Source organism: Adiantum capillus-veneris, chromosome 13 (genome assembly GCF_014529385.1).
Source record: "Adiantum capillus-veneris isolate H3 chromosome 13, ASM1452938v2, whole genome shotgun sequence".
NCBI lineage: Eukaryota > Viridiplantae > Streptophyta > Polypodiopsida > Polypodiales > Pteridaceae > Adiantum > Adiantum capillus-veneris.
The window spans coordinates 6,528,533-6,551,819 of NC_140943.1; the positions used below are offsets into that span (position 1 = coordinate 6,528,533).

At 42.3% G+C, this 23,287-nt stretch overlaps 1 protein-coding gene across 7 annotated transcripts in view; it reads right to left on the minus strand.

The window, feature by feature from the left end:
• Positions 1-2,850: 2,850 nt before the first annotated feature.
• The window catches only part of LOC147443555 (DNA-3-methyladenine glycosylase-like), a 53,015-nt gene continuing 32,578 nt past the window's right edge, over positions 2,851-23,287 (minus strand). Inside the window, exons 6-8 of one of the 7 annotated variants that reach the window (XM_086526357.1) lie at positions 3,625-3,758; positions 3,272-3,370; positions 3,054-3,191 (exon numbers count right to left, since the gene is read on the minus strand). In XM_086526357.1, coding sequence (XP_086382483.1) covers positions 3,292-3,370; positions 3,625-3,758 — 213 coding nt within the window. In that variant the 3' untranslated portion in view covers positions 3,054-3,191; positions 3,272-3,291. Of the gene's footprint in view, positions 3,192-3,271; positions 3,371-3,624; positions 3,759-23,287 lie in introns of those variants that run through there. The other 6 variants (XM_086526358.1, XR_015189976.1, XM_086526354.1 and 3 more) reach the window with 6 other exon arrangements.

Here is a 23,287-nt window from a genome sequence, read left to right on the forward strand (position 1 = left end):
ACTACCTAGTGTTGTGTGAACCTCCTCCAATCTGAGAGAAACTCTCTTTTTGCTGGTGGGAGGCTCCCCTTAACATACACAAAGATTATTTGAGCTTGGTGAGAACCTCCTGTTACACATGTATGGGGTTTCAATAGCCTTTCACATCCAAGCCGCTCACAATAGATGCAAGTTCTATTGTGAGAACTAGGCCCAATTTTAAATGCGGGCCCGACTTGGCAATTAATCAACTTAATGATTTTCTTGAGCTCAATCTAGAATGCCCGCTCAAAGATTGATTAAACCCACGAGCCCAAGGCTACCCAATATATTCAATACACTAATCACTAAGCCCTTTGGGTTTGTGTGTTATGAGGAGGCAAAGATAATGAGGATATTATTAGTACACATGTGGCGGTTCGCACCTACACAAATATTTAAGCTTCATGAGGTAATTAAGTGAGCTAATCATGCTCAAATCCACAGTTTGAGAACTCAAATGTAAGCTATGGTAGACGAGTTCAAGCACAATATATTAATACAATGATGAAATCATCTGAACATGAATTACGAATGTGCAAATATGAGAGAAAATAAATATACAATCAAAGCTTAGACGACTAGATAAGTGATCCCATTATCTTAATCAAGGCCTCCGTTCTTCTATTAAACTTCTTAGATCAAACTATTACTAAAGAGTGCTCAACAATATGAGTGTGGAAGGAGATTATAAATTGAAGCTCATTAGAAAAACACTCTGCGGTGATGGGTTGACGAAGGAATGCCTAAATGCAACCCTTAATTTCACTAATCCACGACCAATTAATTAGGGAGGGTGTTGGACCATTGACCATCCAAGAACTTGCCTACACTTAATCAATAAATCAAGAATTAGAAAGTGATTAGGATAATAGTGATAAGTACTTGAGGTCTTATTGAATTATGAGGTACTATTTCATTAATAATGATACAGCATGTTGGCTGAGAGTGGTTAAATAAATGAAGCATTCATATCTAAGAGATAACAAAGTAGAAAAGCCTTGCATTATTTAATGTGTGTAGAAGAAGGCCGTCTATATAGGAGAACCCAAGCATCTACGGCTTACACGAGGTGAAGGTAGGATGGGTGACATCATATCACAAATAGAAGGGAATGATTTGGACTCTAGTGAATGGATAATTCCTCACTAGTTTTACACATGGTGTATCACAAGCTCCACTCATATAGAGAGGACACATTGGGTTGACTTGTAGCAAGACCACCCATCAATCATGCATGTGCTATCTCGAAGACAAAGCTAGAAAAGGCATCCTATCAGATAGTATCTTCTCTCATAGGTGATTTAAATTATTACATTTTGTGACCACTCCACTGTACCTTCGCTTCTTTTTTGAAGACCTATCTAAGTTTATCTATTGGAGCTCTGAGTTAGAGCAACACATTGTCTTTGGCAATGTGAGCCATTGTCATTGCTATACCCTGCCCCAAGCTGAAGGGGGGGGGACTATTAGCATAAACCTTAGGGCTATGGTCTAATGCCTTGTATGGTCATTTACCTTGAAGTTGTATGGTCATAAAATCAGCCCCTACTTGAAAAGGGTCAACGACCCAAACTATCTCCAAGGTTGAAATTCATCACATCCCACAATTTTAGATGTTTCAGTTTATCATGGAAGCCACTGATACTTTCCCTCCATCAATGGCTCAAGTACCAACGCTTAGCAACTTACCAAGCGACCCCTCGACATGCTCTTTACATCCAATTGAAGTCATCTGTAGCAGTGGAGCAAAGAGCTGGTACATAATCTTACCAAATCATCTACAATTTTCATACAAATCAAAATGTCAAGAGGCCTACTCAGAAAGAGCGATTGTGTGCTGCTCTAACTTAGGTAGACATCTTTGGTGACCCTGAAAGGGCACCACTTCCTTGTCTAACAGGCTACCCCCACTGATAGAACCTTGCTTGGTCAAAGAGATCAAGTTCCCCGTTCTTGTAAGCATCTCCAGTTAGAACTATTTACCTCACCAGACCTCTATGAGTCTAATTGCAGGGTAGCCATTTGCATGATGCAATTATGGGTGGTTGTATCCATGGAAGCTACCCAGAAAAGCTCAGGATCATCCTTTCACTTGTTAGGGTCCTCCAAGATGAGGGGAAGCCAGACCAAACAAACACATTGCCCCACTTGAATTGTTGGGCAGGGAATTGTCGTGCCCATAAAAGAGAGAGAAACAAAGAAAGAAAGGCTCTATTCAAGGTGGTGTACGATTTCTTTGGGCAATCAGACACGCAAGCTGCTAAGTAGCCACAGACAAAACTACACGGTGGGAAATTGGGAATGCCATCAACAAAAACTGGGTATCAATGCATCTAACTTGGTACCTAATCGCATCACCACTGTCTATCCCTCTACTTGATGTTGTATGCTGCGATATCTAGACAATATCTATGCCCCCTACATGTGTGATGACAAGATGGCCTCTCTCAAAACTACGATATGTGGCCACCAGCCACACACCTGATCTATTCAAATCTCATTCTTGCTCGATGACATCTTTGTCCTGATGGTGGATCGGCTCTAGCCCACACGGCTATCTTGCATTCGTACTGAAGTGGGAAGATGCCCTTAAATCCTGCAAGAATTCCACAACACCTTTGAAAAAACTTAATAAAACAATATGAAATACCTATAACACAAATTCTACAAAATTAGACTATGTCTAGTATCATGAAGGAGCCACTCAAAGCCAAGGTTCATGTGCTAGCATGAGCATGCACTTCAAATCTTTACCGGCACCCACAATTTGATAGCTCTCTTACATTTACAGGACACTAATATGCCTCCTAGAAACCCAAGAGACTGAAATGCATCTCAAAAATCACCATTTTATACGGAGTTCCAATTTTGTGGAGAGTTGGTTTCAGCAACTAAGGCATGTGCTTTGCAGATGCCAACAATCAATGCGTAAATAATATGGCATGAAGGGTGCATTGGCAGATACCAACAATTCCCAAATGCACGAATACATGACAAATTGAAGCTTCATATGGGTGCCAAATTACTTCTTGGAGCACTTATCCATGGAGTTCCAGCAATAGCAAACCGCCACAAGGCTGTTACATCCTCAGGATTAGCATAGTTTATACCAACTCGAGGCCCTGCCAGGATATTTTCAGTCGCTGGACCATCCAAAAGCTCCAAACCCCCTGTCAATGTTTCCAGAAAAGTCAAAAATCAAGATTTGTCAAGCAGTTACTCTTTGCATTTCAATGGAGCATATTCGTACCTGCTGTGTAGAGAGGATGACTAGTCCAATCTGTTGTTAAACCAAGAGCTTGACCAATCTGCTTTAGCACTCGTATAAATTGCATTGCTTTCACAAAATCTAATCTTATACAGACATAGCAACACATTTGAAAGAATAATAAAGATTTCAACATGATGTTTGAGCAAGCATGCAGATATATACCACAGTAGTGTCAATTCAAGCTCACTATTTGAGTCACACGCACGACACACATGCAGGAAACCATCAAACGAAGAGAAAGGGCCCATGAAGCCACAACAAGGTACAACTGATGATGACTCGCATCATAAAGTGTCGCCACAAAATGAAGAGTATTCCTAACTAATCCCCACCTAGAGTAGAAAAGAGAAATCTCTTGATAGACTCTAAATCCGCAGGCTCCAACTTGAAGGTCGCAAGAGTAGTCTCTCCTCAACATCTCCATCACAAACACTTCTTGCCTGGAGAGGAAGAGACCGTTAAGTCTCTGATGGTGGACAATGATGGCTCAAATTTGCTGATGATGAGGAATCTCTCTCTCTCTCTCTCTCTCTCTCTCTCTCTCTCTCAGAGGAGGGCTTTGAACCTTTTGTATTGCGTAAGCCAACTAGACACATTACATAAGCCTGTAGGCATCACGTGATAAACCAGAATTGGCAGTGAAAAAAACTCTAGAGTACAACAATAACCACAAACCATAGGTAAAAAACAACCAGTGATATAGAGTTACAAAAATTGAGTGATAAATCATAGACGACCATTGTAGAAGAGAGCTGAAGTAGAAACAGGCCACCTAGACTTGCAATGAGGAGGACAAAAACTCCACCAAAGAGTCTTCAATATCAAACTTCGGAGTTCCAAGGCCGAAAGGAGCACACAAACAGAAGAGGCATCACCACTGCACATCCACTCTGCATCTCTCCCTCTCTCCCTCTCTCTCTCTCTCTCATATGAAGAAAACAAGGAGATTTGTCATTAAGGAAACATGCCCAAGGAGAAGGCAAGTCCCTCGAGCAAATAGGAACATGCAACCTATTAGGTCGAGTTACATTTGAATTTGCTTTTGGAATTGCAATGGATACCCATGGAATGCAACGGTTGGCATAGATGAACTAACAAGCAAAGCCGATTTTGTACTTCTTGTTGAAACTTGGGAGCATGATACACAAAGAATTAATGGATTGGAAGATTACAATGTACATTCATTGATGTGGTCAAAAAATCTCAAGCAACAAAGAGAGCAAGGAAGGGTAGTATGTATGATTAAGCAAGGGCTGAAGATTTTGTATCAATTGTGAAAGATAACAAGCACAAACATTATGTATGGCTGAAAATTATGACACCAAAGAGGGCACCCATTTTTGTAGCCGGTTGCTACATTCCTCATCATGATTCCCCCTTTTATGCATGAATAGAGATCAGTCATTTGTTTAATTCAGAGAACATTGCTTATCTTAAAGGCAAAGGTGGTGTTATTGTTTTTGGGGAGATGAATGCTCACACAAAAACATTGCAACATGATACTCAACAATTTGATATGCCATACATTTCAAGGGAGTTGAAAGAAGTTTACTTTTATGATCATACTTCAATGGATGAGAAAGAGCCGGATGACTATGGAAAAGTTACTTTTACACAAGTGCAATAGTACGGGTATGCTCATTGCCCATGGCATATCTGTATAGAGTGGAACCGATGAATTTACATGTAGAAAACACAATGGGGATAGTTTGATTGACTATATGCTACTCTCCAAAGCCACCATGTCTTACATAAAAAGTTTTACGCTCGGCCATTGGACCCCGGGATCAAACCATTGGACTTTAAAGTTTATGTATTGATCTTACATGTGGAGAAACAACTAAGCATGATAATCTCCGCATGTCCGACATGGTTTACACCACCCTTGGGGTGAAGCACCATTGTCCCCTATCTCCGACTCTTTTTGGGATATATGTAGATGAGTTTTCAGATTATGTACAGTGTAAGGTACAGCGAATGTGAATGTTGAACTTTGCTCAAGATGAGTGCTCCGAACTGTGCTCAAGGGTTCCTTTTACTTACGGAAAGGAGAGCGTTCTGTTCTATAGTGAGAGAGTGCAAATGATCACAAAACAAAGTGAATAACACTGTGAATGAAGGTATTGAGACTGAGAGCTACAGAGAGAAGAATACGACACCAGAAAAGTTGTCAAACCCTCCTCCAAGGGCCCATCTCTCGATGGCGAGAGAAGTCTATTGCTATTGATTACACAAATCTCATACAAGGTGCTCATGCAAGTTCTTGACACAATGATGCAATGAGGATCTAGGTCGGAGACGACAGCGATGACGAGGGCGGTGGCGACGAGGACGACGGTTCGCTGAAATCGTTGGATTCAAGGGTTGGAAATGCTGATATGCAATGGCTGAAAACGCTGGTCTATCTGCTGGAAAAAACGCTAGTACAACTTTTAAAAACGTGGTTCTATCTGGGCTGAAAACGCTGGCATATCAGGGCTGAAATCTGCAAATCTTGTATCTGCTGAATTCTGACTCTATGGCGGTGACGACGATACGACGACAATGCACTGAAAACGCAGATGCTAAAATCTGCGAATAGCGGGCTGAATGTCACGTGACACATTCAAACCTATGTGTCCGTGGACAAGCTACAGCATCACCAGGGTTCAGTCAGTCAAGTCAATCTAGGATAGGAAGTGATCTGGCACTTTTGTGAGTCTGTTCGCAGACAGTGCATGACCAGTCACTTAGATTAGATGCATATCCTCCGGTTGCACACAGTAGGATCATCAGCATTCCCATCAGAATCCATCGGAATCCATCAAGGGAATTTTCCAGTGCATTAAAACCTATTTTCCCTATTTTTGACATTTTTCACTTATTTATTAAGTGACTTTTCTGGAAACTAGGTAGGGCAATTTTGCTTAGATAATATATAAGCAAACCAGAGCTAGCACTTTTTGACAGAAGAGGCAGCAGGAGCACCTTGCTCAACAGGCAACATCTCAGCAAAACCCAACAGAGCCCTAGCCTTAACAGATTTCCCCGAAACAGCAGATCGGCCCTAGCGTTAGCAGTTTCTTCAGCAAGGACAGATTTCAGTCCCTAGCGTTTTTGGTTTGCAGATCAACCTCAGCATTTTTGCAGATCTTCGCGACAGAATCAGACCTAGACTCAGCGTTTTCAGTTTTTAATAGTCAGTTTACGCAATAGAATCCCCAAACCTCAAAGATCTCGCCTTCTCGCAGTAGATCCTCGCCGCACGGTCAGATTCCGCAAGGTTTGCAGTTTCAACACGGAAAACGCAGATTTCAGCATCTGCGTTTTCAACGCGTCGTCGTCGCATCGTCGTCATCGACATCGTCACCGACATAGAGTCAGAATTCAGCAGATAAATATTTGCAGATTTCAGCCCTTAGAGTTTTCAGATTTCCGCCCGTCTCGTCGTCGACATCGTCGGCAAGTCCAAGCATTGGACAGATTTGTGCAATCATAAGTAGATCGCTCTTGCCATAGAAGGTGGGGCCTTCGGAGGAGGGTTTGACAGTTTTTCTGGTGTCGTATTCTTCTCTCTCTATCTCTCAGTCTCAGCACCTTCACTCACAGTGTCCATTCACTTTGTTTGTGTCCATTGCATTCTCTCATTAAAGAACGGAAGGCTCTCCCTTCCCTAAGTAAAAGGAACCTTGAGCACAGTTCGGAGCACTCATCTTGAGCAAAGTTCAACATTCATTCCACTGCATTTTACATGGAATAGGTATCTTCATGGTTTGTGTTGGAAGTCGTTTCAGGAATTTTCAGCCATGGAGATTCTTGAAGAAGGAAGAAGCCGGGCCGGCGAAGAGTCCTTTCGAGGATTCTGGATGGTGTTGGCGATCTCCCTTGACGCCATATAGTTCAGTACCAGTCCCTCGCTTTGAAAAGGAGGGAATGTCACATGACACATTCAAACCTATGTGTCGGTGGACAAGCTACAGCACGACCAGGGTTCAGTCAGTCAAGCCAGTATAGGATAGGAAGTAATCTGGCACTTTTGTGAGTCTGTTTGCAGACCGTGCATGACCAGTCACTTAGATTAGATGCATATCCTCCTGTTGCACACATTAGAATCATCAGCATTCTCGTCAGAATCCATCAAGGAAATTTTCCAATGCATTAAAACCTATTTTCCCTATTTTTGACATTTTTCACTTATTTATTAAGTGACTTTTGTTGGGAACTAGGTAGGTCAATTTTGCTAAGATCATATATAAGAAAACCAGAGCTAGCACTTTCTGGCAGAAGAGGCAACAGGAGCACCTTGCTCAACAGGCAACTTCTCAGCAGAACCCAGCAGAGCCCTAGCGTTAATAGATTTCCCCCAAACACCAGATCAGTCCTAGAGTTAGCAATTTCTTCAGCAAGGACAGATTTCAGCCCCTAGCGTTTTTGGTTTGCAGATCAACCTCAGCATTTTTGCAGATCTTCGCGACGGAATCAGCCCTAGACTCAGCGTTTTCAGTTTTCAGCAGTCAGTTTCCACAGTAGAACCCCTAAACCTCAAAGATCTAACCTTCCCGCAGCAGATCCTCGTCGCATGGTCAGATGCCGCAAGGTTTGCAGTTTCAGCCCGGAAAACGCAGATTTCAGCATCTGCGTTTTCAGCGCGTCGTCGTCGCATCGTCGTCATCGACTCGTCACTGACATAGAGTCAGAATTCAGAAGAGAAAGATTTGCAGATTTCAGCCCTTAGAGTTTTCAGATTTCCGCCCGTCTCGTCGTCGTCCTCATTGTCGTCGACATCGTCGGCAAGTCCAAGCATTGTAGAAATTTGTGCAATCATAAGTAGACCGCTCTTGCCATAGAAGGTGGGGCCTTCGGAGGAGAGTTTGACAATTTTTCTGGTGTTGTATTCTTCTCTCTCTATCTCTCAGTCTCAGCACCTGCACTCACAGTGTCCATTCACTTTGTTTGTATCCATTGCACTCTCTCATTAAAGAACGGAAGGTTCTCCCTTCCCTAAGTAAAAGGAACCTTGAGCACAGTTCGGAGCACTCATCTTGAGCAAAGTTCAACATTCATTCCGCTGCATTTTACATGGAATAGGTATCTTCATGGTTTTGTGTTGGAAGTGGTTTCAGGAATTTTCAGCCATGGAGATTCTTGAAGAAGGAAGAAGCATGACTCTAGATGAAGTTGAAGCAAGGAAGGAGACTCAAAAGACTTTGTGTCACTTTCGGCGCAGCCCAAAGAAGCAAGCGTTGCAAATCTTTATGAAGTTCAAGTATCGCACGACCCACACCTTAGCGTGGGCCGGCAAAGAGTCCTTTCGAGGATTCCAGATGTCGTTGGCGATCTCCCTTGATGCCATACAATTTAGTACCAGTACCTCACTTTGAGAAGGAGGGGATGTCACGTGACACATTCAAACCTACGTGTCCGTGGATAAGCTACAGCATGACCAAGGTTCAGTCAGTCAAGCCAATATAGGATAGGAAGTGATCTGGCACTTTTGTGAGTCTATTCGCAGACCGTGCATGACCAGTGACTTAGATTAGATGCATATCCTCCTGTTCCATGTTAGGAAATAAGACGTAGCTAAATAGATATTTGAGTAGATTACTTAATGGAGAGAGATAGATTTCACACACAAGAGATTATAGAGTAAAGAGAGAGACAGTAAACACGATATACGTGGTTCACCCAATGTGGGCTACGTCCACGGGAAAGCAGCCACTCAATGGCTTTAGCACTTCAAAAGAAGAAGTAGTTTACAAAGGGATTAAACCCTTAATAGAGCTCCCACCTTGCTTCACTCTCACCTCCTCACACTCACCTTGTTGCATCAACTTCACACACTATATAATGTGTGTAGAAATGGCCTCCTTTTATAGGCCAAAGGGATGCCCTCTCTCATGAGAGACAGCCATTTGTAGCCGCCCTTGTGTGAATAAGTCCAAATCGGACCCTCCAATCCGCCCATGTGTGGCCGCCCTTGTGTAGACAAATCCGCTTTTGAATTCGGCCACCGGCCACCGGCCATTGACTTCCGACCACCGACCACCGGCCAACCGGCCAACCGACCGGTCGTTTTCCGACCACTTTCCGGCCGGTGTCCAGCCATAATATTCCGGGGAAAAGGAATATTCCGACGAGGGGAAAAAAAAGTCTGCCGTGAAAATTTTCGTTTCTGGTGAGTGATTTTCCTTCACGCACGATGGCTTCTCCTCATAATGGGGGGCTTACAAATGTGCGCTTTTACCACAGAAAATTACAAAGGGTAAATCAGGCTCCATACTTAACATTGCACACAGTAGGATCATCAGCATTCCCAACATAATCCATCAAGGAAATTTTCCAATGCATTAAAACCTATTTTCCCTATTTTTGACATTTTTCACTTACTTATTAAGTGACTTTTGTTGGAAACTAGGTAGGGCAATTTTGCTAAGATAATATATAAGCAAACCAGAGCTAGCACTTTCTAGCAGAAGAGGCAGCAGAAGCACCTTACTCAACAGGTAACTTCTCAGCAGAACCCAGCAGAGCCATAGCGTTAACAGATTTCCATGAAACACCAGATCAGCCGTAGCGTTAGCAGTTTCTTCAGCAAGGACAGATTTTAGCCCCTAGCGTTTTTGGTTTGCAGATCAACCTCAGCGTTTTTGCAGATCTTTGTTACCATATACATGTGGTAGTGATGTGTATGAACACACTAGGACCGCCGGGGCAATTTTTCCCTCTTTAGGAGTTTTTTTCCCCCGTGCATTGTATATACGCCCATCACTCTAGGGCTATCTATCTTTCCATTGCACACTAAGTAATACACTCTCTATTGTGTGCCTAGAGCTTCCTTTGTCTTCTCCAAGCTCTGTGTGTCTCTCTGCAACCCTATTTCCACCAATTGGAATCAGAGCAGGTTGCGTTCTGCCGAGCTTAGTCGCCAGCTGCTCCAGTACACGCCTACTCACTTTCTCCGATTTCAGTGAGCTTTGGCGAGCGTTCGCAGGTCGACGAATATTTCGGGTGATCTCGTAGAGCTTCGTCTCCTCAGATTCTTGATTTGGGCTCATTTCAGCCTCCGTTTCCATTACAAGCAGTACTGCACGGGCTATTCTGTCATTTTGTGCAGAATTTCTATCAGTGCCGTTTTTTGCATAACAGGTGCCTTACAGTCTTCTACGGTTTGTGCTATATAGCACGTGTTGTTCCCGCTCCGTTTCTCCTATTTTCGGGCAGTTTTCACATCAGGTGCAACATTTACCATGGCTGACAACAACAACACAGATGTGTTCAAGATGTTTGCTGCTAAGGACAGGTTGGATGGGGACAACTACTGATAGCCGTTTTTCGGCTCTTTGTAATTGCCACAGTGAGTTACCTCACCCTACCAAAATCACCCAAACACTGTGGCTATCCCTACCATTTCACTGTACATAGGCGTGCGTGAGTCACGGGAATTTTTCCATATCTTCTTAAAAAACCCTCAATTAGCTAGTCATTGGGCTAGTTGAGCCAAAAAAAATTTAAAAATTTAAAAAATATAAGTATATTATGGCCCATGAGTATGTAAATATTTCTTTGTATATAGGGCCTAAATAAAAGATTTTTTCATCATTATTTTGGTATTTATTTAAATATTTTTACTTAGGTGTGTGTTATTTATGCTCTGTACATTGCCTCACCATTACCACAATTTTTCTTACCATTTTTCATACTCTTTATTCCATATAGAAAAATTTTCATGTAAGCTTCTCTTATATTTGGTGTAACTCCACCCCAACAAAAATCCAAAAAAACTAGTTTTATTTATGTGTATATTTTTTTCACTATTGTGATTTTTTCCTTCCTACATATATTCTCCATTACTCTCATAAATTAGACCACCAAAAATATTTATCTTTTTATGGTAGACTTATAATGAGAGAGATTTATTTTGACCCCTTTATATTTTTCCACCTATATTATTTATATTTGACATGTACATATTTTTTAGACCCCTCAATATTTGATTTTCTTAGTTGTACTATTCACTTATATCATGCTCTATACAATATCTTCAATTATAGACCTACCAAATAAGGTCAAGGGTAGGTGGCATGCATACATGCACTATGGAGGGCTCACTCTTGGAGGTATTCAAAAGAATCATCCAAAGAAGGACCCCACAAAGACCTTATGCAGTGGAAAAAAACGGTCGGTTTTGTTGAATTTTTAAAGTTCACTTGCTCTCCGAATTTGAAAAGGTGATACAAACAAAAGTTGTAGCTCGTGGGCTGAACTTTTGCCTCAAATTTTTTCATATTTTTTTTGAGCTACGAGCTGTGAGCTATGATTTTATTAGTGGACCCCAGTTTTCCCATGCTATGCAGCCACACTCTCTCTTCCACTTTATCATTTTCCTCTTTCACACACACTTCTCCACTCATCATCCCCATCTCTCTCACCACTCCTCTCTGCACACTACTCACCTTCTCCTCAACCTTGAAGAATAAGAGAAACCATGGTGAACTCATACCTCCCACACACAATTCCATTCCAAAATTGACCACCTAGTCTCATTTTTCCTCCTCCAAATTACCCATATCTATCAAAAAACCACAAAATTCAGCCTCTTCTCTTAAAAGACAGCATCATGGTGGTTGATTACTCAGCTTCAATTACCTTGTCTCTCAAGGAAAGTCAAGAGTGGAGAAAAAATGTACCGTCAAAGCTAGTGGACCGTCAACAAGCGTCAAAATTGGCCCTACTCAAGACACTTGGAGCATCAACCTTGTAAGAAATCCACCTTTTCTTACCTCTTGGGAGTTTTTCTTCCTTATTTGTATCCTACATGGATACTCCCATTGTAAATATCCAATTCCATTTGTAAATTAATACTAACTCTACTAACACTAACCCACTATGAAAAGTCCTATCACCTCCATTTCTCTCCTCTCTCTTTCCCCACCAACTTCTTGATAATTCCAAGCAAAAGAAATTAGATAAATTGCTGAAAATCTAACCCAACCATGGTTAGAGGAGTAACCCTAGCCTTCAAAATTGCTATAAAAGGAGGGTGTAGCTAGCACAAAAGAGGGGAGCCATAAGCAAGAGCACTATGCTATAGCTTGAGAAGCCAAGCTCAACCTCTCTAGAAGGAGCTCTTGAGTGGAAGCTCATTGTCTTATGCATGTGCATGTGTTGTAATAGGGGATTAGCAAGGGAACTCTATGCCATTGTAAGAGAGAGAGTGATCATTCAATTGAGAGTAGGAAATCTATCATTTCTCCTACTAGTGTAAGCCCAACATTTGCTGAATCAAGGAGGGTGGATTTGGACTAAGCTTGGATACTTTGTCTCCCTTCCAACGTGAAGTAATGGACAACAATGATGCGTAAGTGTCTTGGTGTTTTTTTTGTAAGTTCTTGATAGCTTGTCTCTGGTGTTGTCATCAATCTAGCCATAAATCCCACATACTGTAAGAGGGCGACAGGGTGGAGAGGACTCCCCTGGCTTTAAGACAGTGATTGGGGTGGTTTTTTTTGTGATGTGTTGTGGTGAAATTTACGCAAGCTATGTTGAACAAATACTAATCTCACTTTGATTTGTCATGACAGATTTGTAAGAAGGTATTAATGCAACAAGCACCCCCTCCCCCTTTCTCTCTCTTTCTTAAATATATAGTTGTGTTTGCTTGATCATTGCCGATACGTTTCAAAGCAGCCCGAGCACTCTCTCTCTCTCTCTCTCTCTCTCTCTCTCTCTCTCTCTCTCTCTCTCTCTCTCTCTCTCTCGTGTTTTAGTGTGTGAGAGTGTTCCATTGGTGTTAGGGTTAGTGTAAATTCCTTGCTTGTTTGTGGGTTGCTCTAACGATTCTCCTCTTTTGCGTCTTAGTTCACTCTTAAACTAGGTGGTGCCCCTTGTGTAGTTGGGATTTGGCTGTGGGTTTGTTGTTTTGGTTTGTGTTGTGTTGTGCCCCAGCCCCATTGAGCAGCACGGGAGCCTTGAAGGGTGTCTAGAGGCCACTCTTCTTGTTGCCCGCCCCGGACCGCCTCAAATTGGTGCCCCCACGGAGGACGGCTTGTGTATTTTTGTGTAGAATCAACCTTTAGCATAGTCAAGTAGTTTGCATGAATCACGAAAATTTGTATGATCCCTTCATTCCCATTGCAAGGCAAAAGGTACACATAATTGTTAGTACTAAGTTGCAATTTCAACGTGTCATTCGTAGAATTTTAGGTCCTCTTAGGTTGGCCGAGATAAACGCTTCAGTAAATCCTTTTATTTTGCCTCTCATTAGGTACGACCTTAGTTTGGACGTCTATATTTTTGTTTTGTTTTAAGCATTAGGTCATGCATAGACCATGGATAATGGCCCAGGAATAGAGGTTTTCCCCTTCCATTTCACTCCACACATTAGAATAAACATTGCAATTAGTAGGAAAATCCATTTTCAACAACGTATGGTGTTCATGTTTGGTGCCCAAAGAGTAGGAGAAATTCTCGCATCACCAAACCCTATCATCCTACCTCTTATTGATTATCATAGGTCGTTTGATGTGAATATCTTTATTTTGTTGTAGAATAGATTGCAAGCTAGAAAACATTATTGTGTAAATCTTTTTAAGAAAGAAAAACAAAAACGGGTGTCACTTTGAAATCAATTCAATGGAAAGCCAACGCCAAATGTCTGGATATCCTCTTTTCTTTGGAGAGCCTGGAGAGGATGCAGAATTATTTTTAGCAAATTTCAAGATGTCTTGCCGTATCAAGAGGATAGTAACCGATCAAGAACGTGTAGAAATGTTTGAGGTGGTCCTTAGGAAAGATGCTAGTACTTGGTTTGACTCTTTGCCTGAGGAAGTTAAGGGGAATTACACAGAAGTTTTGAATCGTTTTAAGAGATACTTCTTTGATCCCCAAAACACTCAAAAACTATGGCAAGACATTGTTTCGCATAAGCAAAAAGACTTAGATGACTACTACTTGTACAAGCAAGAGTTTCTACGTCTTTGGGCTCTATGGATACGAAATGTTGCTAACCCTGGTGATGGTGCAGAATTTTTAAAGAAGGAGAGATTCATAGCCGGACTCTTTCCTGACCTTAAGGTAAAAGTTGAGGCGGGTGCACCTGCTACTTTTGATGCAGCTGAAACTAGGGCTGCTGAGAAGTATAGGAAACTCAAGTGCTTAACGGGAGAGGTTCCAATAGAAGGTCTTAGACCCAAAGGTAAGTCACAAGCATCAACATCGAGGGAGCTTCCTGAGGTAACGACGGAAGTGATTGAGAAGTTAAATGAATCTTTAAGCAGCCTGTCAATTCACCTTGCACAAGCTGTAGGTCCAAAGGGACAAGCAAAGAAGTCAGAAGAGAGAGAGCCACGAACTAGGAGAGTCTTGCAATGTTGGAATTACGGAGAGTCTGGACATGGGATGTATAATTGTCCTTGGCCCCGTGGGGAGCCAGGGAGACCTAACTTGAATTACCCAGTGATGAATGCAGGTGAAGAAACTGGTCAACAACCAAGGCTTCTACAAAGACCAAATGGACCAAGACCACCTCCACAAGGGGTAGAAGGAGTTCCATCTTTGCCAGATCCAAATGTGCATGTGGTAGAGGTGACAAACTCAAATAAGGTTGACATGGAAGCAAATGGCATTAAGCGTGGCCGAGGAAAAGGTAAAGAGAAAGAGGGTGTCCCATCACAGAGTGACCATGGACAAGGCAAGAAGGCAAAGGAGACCAAGGAAGCTAAGAGGACTCGACGTCGTATCAATCTCCAAGACTTCCCTCTTGGACATGGTATGGCTCCATACAACCTGTTGGAAGACATGCGAGGTAAGGGTCCTGATATCTCATGGCCTCAGTTTCTTGCATTATGCCCACAAGTTAGGAGGGATTTAACAAAGGCAGTTAGCACTAGCAGAAAGGTAAAAGATAGTTTTCCTGTTGTAAAAATTGCACATGCTGAAATGAACGAGGATATTACACCTGTGCTAGATTGTTACATAAAAGGAAAATTGGTTAGGAAAGGTCTAGTGGATGGGGGTGCACAAATTTGCATTATGACAGAAGGGCTCATGCAAAGACTAGGCATGCACATCCATGAGACACCTGAAATCAAAGGGAAAATGGCAAACAATAGCAAGGCTAGGTGCGTAGGCATTTGTAAAAATGTTTTTGTGGAGGCCTTTGGCATTAAGAAGGCAGTGGATTTCTATGTCATGTCTACCAAGGGAAATGGTTATCCATTTATCCTAGGAAGACCATGGCTAATGAAAATGCGAGCTTTGCAGGATTGGGAGAGTGGGAAATTAATTTGCAGGAATGACAATCATAAGAAGGTTGTCTTTGACATGAAGGAGCAACGCCAAGAGGAGCTCCATGAAGAATCATCTCAAAGTGAGACGGAAGAAGGTTGGACCGATAGCACTTCAGAAGAAGAAAGTAGCGGCAGCATTACTGAAGAGGAGTCTTCCATCGAAGTCATGGGGGTAAGGTTTAAGCCAAGCAACCAAGAGACCTCTTGTCAAGGCTTGGAGGAGGTAGGTCCTCAAGAGAACGAAGGTGTTCAAGATGAAGGGATGCTGGAAGGTATTCTATCAACAACACTTACAAAGGATGAAAGAGAGGAGTTCAAATGTGTGCTAAGGAAATTTCCTAGGATTTTTGCTAAAGACTACACCGATGTGCGTGGAGTAGATGTTGCTCAACACAAAATTGAGTTGAAGCCAGAGGCCACACCTAAGGCTCAGAAGCTACGAAGGCTAGGAGTCATCAAGGAGCAGGCTTTACTCAAGGAGGTAAGAAAGCTTCTAGCAGCAGGTTTCATTTATCCAGTGGAGAATTCAGAGTGGGTCTCTCCCGTTGTTGTCACTCCTAAGAAAAACGGAAAGCGGAGGGTGTGTGTGGATTACCGTCCACTCAATGAGGCAACAAAAAGAGATCACTTTCCCCTCCCATTTCAGGATGAGATACTAAATGAGGTAGCTGGTCATGAGAAGTACACTGTGTGTGATGGCTACTCAGGCTACTTTCAAATAGGTATCGCATTGGAAGATCAATTGAAAACAACCTTTATCACTCCTTGGGGTTGTTATGCTTTTAGAGTCATGCCATTTGGTCTGACAAATGCTCCTGCAACATTCCAACGTTTCATGAATATGGTGTTTCAAGCATTCTTTGGAAAGTCAATTAGGGTATTCATTGATGATTTCTGTATTTATAGCTCAAAATCATTGCATCTACAAAGGGTAGAAGAAGGTTTAAAGAAGCTCTACGACATGGGAGGTCAACTCAACCCCGACAAGTGCCATATAGGTGAGGATGAAGTAATCTTGCTTGGTCATAAAGTTTCTTACAAAGACATTGAAGTGGATCCTTCGAAGGCAAAGGCTCTTATTGAGCTACCATCACCCAAGAGTCTTAAGGAGGTCATCTCATTCATTCGAAAGGTGAAGTATATGTCACGCTTCATTCACTTAGCCTCGGAGTTACTTCACCCTTTGCAAAAGTTGACACAACAAGTAGAATTTGCATGGTCTGATGAGCTTGAAGAGTACTTTTGTAACATTAAAGTCATTTTGTCAGAGCTACCAACACTCATGCCTCCTTGTTGGGAGTACACATTCTTTGTTAGCTCTAGTGTTGGAAGGGAAACAATTGGTGCCGTGTTGCTACAACAAGATCCCCACAGTACAAGGATGCGACCCATCTACTTTGCTAGTAGAGTCATGAATGCTTTGGAGAGAGACTACATAGAAGCAGAACTCATGATGCTTTCTCTCATGTTTGCGGTGAGAAAGTTTAGATCCTACTTGCTCCCAAAACCTTTTGTAATCCTCACCGCAGAGAATTTGTTCCCTTGGGTGTCATCTCAAATGAATCTTAGTACTAGGATCTCAAAGTGGATTATGGAGTTGCAAGAGTTTCAATACTCTTTCAAGGTAGAAGATAGTGTGCGTGCACAATTGGCAGGGATTCTCACTTATAGGGTACATGAGAAGGAAATTAAGGTGCCTCAAGTAAAGACCCTACCATTGCCACCACCAAAAAGTATTCCCAATGCTTTTACCTTGTTCTTTGATGGAGCTTTTCGTCGAGCCACAGGAAAAGCAGGGGGAGGGCTAGTGTTGCTCAACCCAAGTGGAGAGGTGGTCATGAAAGAGAAGGTCAATCTACCAGGTTCAACTAGCAACAATGAAGCAGAATACGACACACTAATTCATGGTTTGAAGATGTGCATTGGCCAAGGGATACAACGCCTCATGGTAAAGGGAGATGCACTTCTCATTGTTAAACAGATTTTAGATATTTGGGCATGTAAGAATGAAAGCTTACGGACAAAAGTTCATGCCATTCGTAGATTGTTTAATCAATTTGAAGAAGTGCAACTATATCATATTCCTAGGAAACAGAATGAAGATGCCGATTTACTTGCACAGCAAGTAGTTACATGTGTTGAGAAAGAAGTGTAGGTCATCATGGTGGCAACAACTGTCAAGCAACCGAGATACCAGGGATTGGAGTCATTGACTCCCATTATTAGCTACATTTTGGAGGGCGAGTTTCCAAAAGACTTCACGAAGGCTCAAAAGAGGAGACTCATGAAGAAGGCAAGCGCATATCTCTTCCTAGAAGGCTCCCTCTATCAAAGAGGGAAGGATCAAGTGTGCAGAAGAGTACCAACTATCGAGGAAATTCCAGCCATTCTAAAAGGTTTGCATGAAGAGTCATGTGGTGGTCATTTTGCCCAAGAATCAACTGTGAAGAAGATTTTGCTTGCGGGGTATGTTTGGCCAAGCTTGCATGTGGATGTTCAACATTGGTGTAAAAGCTGTCACAATTGTCAGATAAATGGAAATAGAAGATTGGTGCATGGCCCGAGGCAAGTAGTGCTTGCAAATGGACCCTTTGAAAAGTGGGGCATTGATGCTATGGGTCCTCTGCCTAGGACAAAAAATGGTAAACTCTACATTCTAGTGGCTGTAGACTATATGACTAGGTGGGTGGAAGCTCAAAGTGTGGCAAGAGTGAATGAGAGGACAGTTAGCAAGTTTGTGTACAATCACATTTGTTGCAGATTTGGCACACCTTTGGAGATTGTTTCTGATAATGGTCCAGGGTTTAGGAAGAGCTTGCTCACAGAAGTTTGTGAAGAGCTTCACATTCTACATCGTCATAGCACACCATACTACCCACAGTCAAATGGTTTGGTGGAGAAGGCTAATGGTGTCATTGCAGGAATCATTAGAAAGATGGTGCAAAACAAGACAAAATTATGGGATGACTTCTTGGATGGTGCCTTGTGGGCATATCGAACCACATATAGGGAAGCCACGAAGTTCACACCATTTCACTTGGTCTATGGTCAAGAGGCTTTGCAGCCTATCGAGCTCAACATTCCAACAATGAGACTTCATGGCAAAGGAGCACAAGATGATCAAGAGATATGGATGGATCGACTTCTTACGTTAGTGAAGCTTGAGTGGAAAAGAGAAGCAGCATACGAGTGCTACAAGAGGAAAGCTACGCAGGCGAAGGAGAAGCTTGACAAGAAACTAAAGGACAAAGGCATCAATGAAGGAGATCTGGTGCTAAGGTATGACAATCGACTTGACAATCGTTTTGATGCCAAGTTTGAAACTAGATGGCAAGGGCCATACATAGTCAAGAAGGCTTTCAATTCTAGTTACTATCAGCTTATGGACTTGAATGGTAAAGAGCACTCCAGGAAGGTAAACGGGTATCGCTTGAAGCCCTATTTGAGTCGCCTTCTACCAAAGGATCTACCAAAACATGAGTGTAACTCTAGCCAAAATTCTGAGGGGCCAAACAATAATGATCTCGTCAAGGACTCTGAAGCACTCTCTTTGGAAAAGATGCTCTATGATGGTACATGAATATACCATCATCCAGGGGAAGGGCTAATGATAGCCGTTTTTCGGCTCTTTGTAATTGCCACAGTGAGTTACCTCACCCTACCAAAATCACCCAAACACTGTGGCTATCCCTACCATTTCACTGTACATAGGCGTGCGTGAGTCACGGGAATTTTCCCATATCTTCTTAAAAAACCCTCAATTAGCTAGTCATTGGGCTAGTTGAGCCAAAAAAAATTTTAAAATTTTAAAAATATAAGTATATTATGGCCCATGAGTATGTAAATATTTCTTTGTATATAGGGCCTAAATAAAAGATTTTTTCATCATTATTTTGGTATTTATTTAAATATTTTTACCTAGGTGTGTGTTATTTATGCTCTGTACATTGCCTCACCATTACCACAATTTTTCTTACCATTTTTCATACTCTTTATTCCATATAGAAAAATTTTCATGTAAGCTTCTCTTATATTTGGTATAACTCCACCCCAACAAAAATCCAAAAAAACTAGTTTTATTTATGTGTATATTTTTTTCACTATTGTGATTTTTTCCTTCCTACATATATTCTCTATTACTCTCATAAATTAAACCACCAAAAATATTCATCTTTTTATGGTAGACTTATAATGAGAGAGATTTATTTTGACCCCTTTATATTTTTCCACCTATATTATTTATATTTGACATGTACATATTTTTTAGACCCCTCAATATTTGATTTTCTTAGTTGTACTATTCACTTATATCATGCTCTATACAATATCTTCAATTATAGACCTACCAAATAAGGTCAAGGGTAGGTGGCATGCATACATGCACTATGGAGGGCTCACTCTTGGAGGTATTCAAAAGAATCATCCAAAGAAGGACCCCACAAAGACCTTGTGCAGTGGAAAAAAACGGTCGGTTTTGTTGAATTTTTAAAGTTCACTTGCTCTCCGAATTTAAAAAAGTGATACAAACAAAAGTTGTAGCTCGTGGACTGAACTTTTGCCTCAAATTTTTTCATATTTTTTTGAGCTACGAGCTGTGAGCTATGATTTTATTAGTGGACCCCAGTTTTCCCATGCTATGCAGCCACACTCTCTCTTCCACTTTATCATTTTCCTCTTTCACACACACTTCTCCACTCATCATCCCCATCTCTCTCACCACTCCTCTCTGCACACTACTCACCTTCTCCTCAACCTTGAAGAATAAGAGAAACCATGGTGAACTCATACCTCCCACACACAATTCCATTCCAAAATTGACCACCTAGTCTCATTTTTCCTCCTCCAAATTACCCATATCTATCAAAAAACCACAAAATTCAGCCTCTTCTCTTAAAAGACAGCATCATGGTGGTTGATTACTCAGCTTCAATTACCTTGTCTCTCAAGGAAGGTCAAGAGTGGAGAAAAAATGTACCGTCAAAGCTAGTGGACCGTCAACAAGCGTCAAAATTGGCCCTACTCAAGACACTTGGAGCATCAACCTTGTAAGAAATCCACCTTTTTTTACCTCTTAAGAGTTTTTCTTCCTTATTTGTATCCTACATGGATATTCCCATTGTAAATATCCAATTCCATTTGTAAATTAATACTAACTCTACTAACACTAACCCACTATGAAAAGTCCTATCACCTCCATTTCTCTCCTCTCTCTTTCCCCACCAACTTCTTGATAATTCCAAGCAAAAGAAATTAGATAAATTGCTGAAAATCTAACCCAACCATGGTTAGAGGAGTAACCCTAGCCTTCAAAATTGCTATAAAAGGAGGGTGTAGCTAGCACAAAAGAGGGGAGCCATAAGCAAGAGCACTATGCTATAGCTTGAGAAGCCAAGCTCAACCTCTCTAGAAGGAGCTCTTGAGTGGAAGCTCATTGTCTTATGCATGTGCATGTGTTGTAATAGGGGATTAGCAAGGGAACTCTATGCCATTGTAAGAGAGAGAGTGATCATTCAATTGAGAGTAGGAAATCTATCATTTCTCCTACTAGTGTAAGCCCAACATTTGCTGAATCAAGGAGGGTGGATTTGGACTAAGCTTGGATACTTTGTCTCTCTTCCAACGTGAAGTAATGGACAACAATGATGCGTAAGTGTCTTGGTGTTTTTTTTGTAAGTTCTTGATAGCTTGTCTCTGGTGTTGTCATCAATCTAGCCATAAATCCCACATACTGTAAGAGGGCGACAGGGTGGAGAGGACTCCCCTGGCTTTAAGACAGTGATTGGGGTGGTTTTTTTTGTGATGTGTTGTGGTGAAATTTATGCAAGCTATGTTGAACAAATACTAATTTCACTTTGATTTGTCATGACAGATTTGTAAGAAGGTATTAATGCAACAAGCACCCCCTCCCCCTTTCTCTCTCTTTCTTAAATATATAGTTGTGTTTGCTTGATCATTGCCGATACGTTTCAAAGCAGCACGAGCACTCTCTCTCTCTCTCTCTCTCTCTCTCTCTCTCTCTCTCTCTCTCTCGTGTTTTAGTGTGTGAGAGTGTTCCATTGGTGTTAGGGTTAGTGTAAATTCCTTGCTTGTTTGTGGGTTGCTCTAACGATTCTCCTCTTTTGCGTCCTAGTTCGCTCTTAAACTAGGTGGTGCCCCTTGTGTAGTTGGGATTTGGCTGTGGGTTTGTTGTTTTGGTTTGTGTTGTGTTGTGCCCCAGCCCCATTGAGCAGCACGGGAGCCTTGAAGGGTGTCTAGAGGCCACTCTTCTTGTTGCCCGCCCCGGACCGCCTCACTACCCTATGTGGGCTTATATGATGCAACATGTTCTTGTGTCAAAGGGAGTCTGGAACATTGTGCAAGGCATTGATGTACGTCCTGGTTCTGAGGATGTAGGCGATGTTGAGGATGTTGCAGGTCTTGCTACAAGGATTGCTGCTGTTAGAGTTGTTTTGCCTACGGCAAAACAATCTTGTTGGGATGTAAAGGATGCGCAGGCTCATGCATTGATTGCGTTGTCTGTGAAGCGCACCATTGTTCCTCACATCCGTTCAACAAAATCAGCAAAACAAGCTTGGGATATTCTAGCAGGTCTTTATGCAAGCCGCAATGAGGCTAAAATTGCTTTGCTGCGTAAAGAGCTGGTGAAACCGGCCTGTTCAATCCAAAAAGGGCGGTAGACTTTACTTTAAACCTTGATTTAGCTTTCACCCATTATTAGTCGTCTATTTTACCTGTACTTTCAAGACACAACAAAGGGGAGAGGGATACAGGCTGCTAGATTGCACCTGTATGAGTAGACGGACACCAGATTGGCCCCTAACTTAGGCGCCCCTTTCGGTATTTCTTTATTGTTCAAAAGAGGGAATAAACGCTGTGGTTCCCTACAAGCTGCCCCGCACAAACTCGGCTGAATTTCCACTGTTCCAGCCTGATTTCGGCAGCATAACTGTACTAGAACCCTTCACGGTCAGTATTCCCATGCATTGACTGACTTTCCCGACGCCTACGGGCACTTTGCAAAACCTGGCGAGAATCTGCAGCACGCTGAATTCTCTGTTTTCAGCCCTGAAAATGCGCCAGATCGCCTTTACAGCGGTCCCCTTGCGTCCCCGAACCTCCTGGGGGTATTAGGGTCCGTTTAGGGCCAAAACCCTAAACCTGCAAAAATACACAGCAGGCTGTAATTCACTGTTTCGGGCTCCGTTTCGCGTGCCGGTCGCATCCCTAGCAAGTCCTCGAGCTCCCGCACCTGTAGGGCTACTTGCCCTTTGAATCGGACGAGATTTCTGGCGTGAAACCTCTCCGAATTCACCTGTACCTGCGGGGGGATTAGCCGCTAGCTAATCCAGTACCTGTGCAAGAGGCTCTTGCCTCGGCAATCGCGCATGAACCCACACAACTGTACATTGGTCAAATGAAGAGCCCACTAGAGGGGCATAACATACTGCCAAAGGGGAGAGAGAGGGCAGTGCGTAGCGTGCAGGGCATCACTCCTGGCACCGCACTGTGCATAAGAGGGAAAGCAAGCACTCCATAGCTCTTAACCTGTGACAAAAGCTGCAAATGAGCCTCTCCCAGCTTAAAATTCAGCGCCAACTCTCTCTTGCATTAGAAACTGCACCAGAATGTGCCACTTGGCACATTTACAAGCATTTTCCCGTTTCGGGGTTGCCGCCTAAAAATATCCCAACCGGTTGCCCAGTTGACTTCACGGCAGAGTAAGGAAATG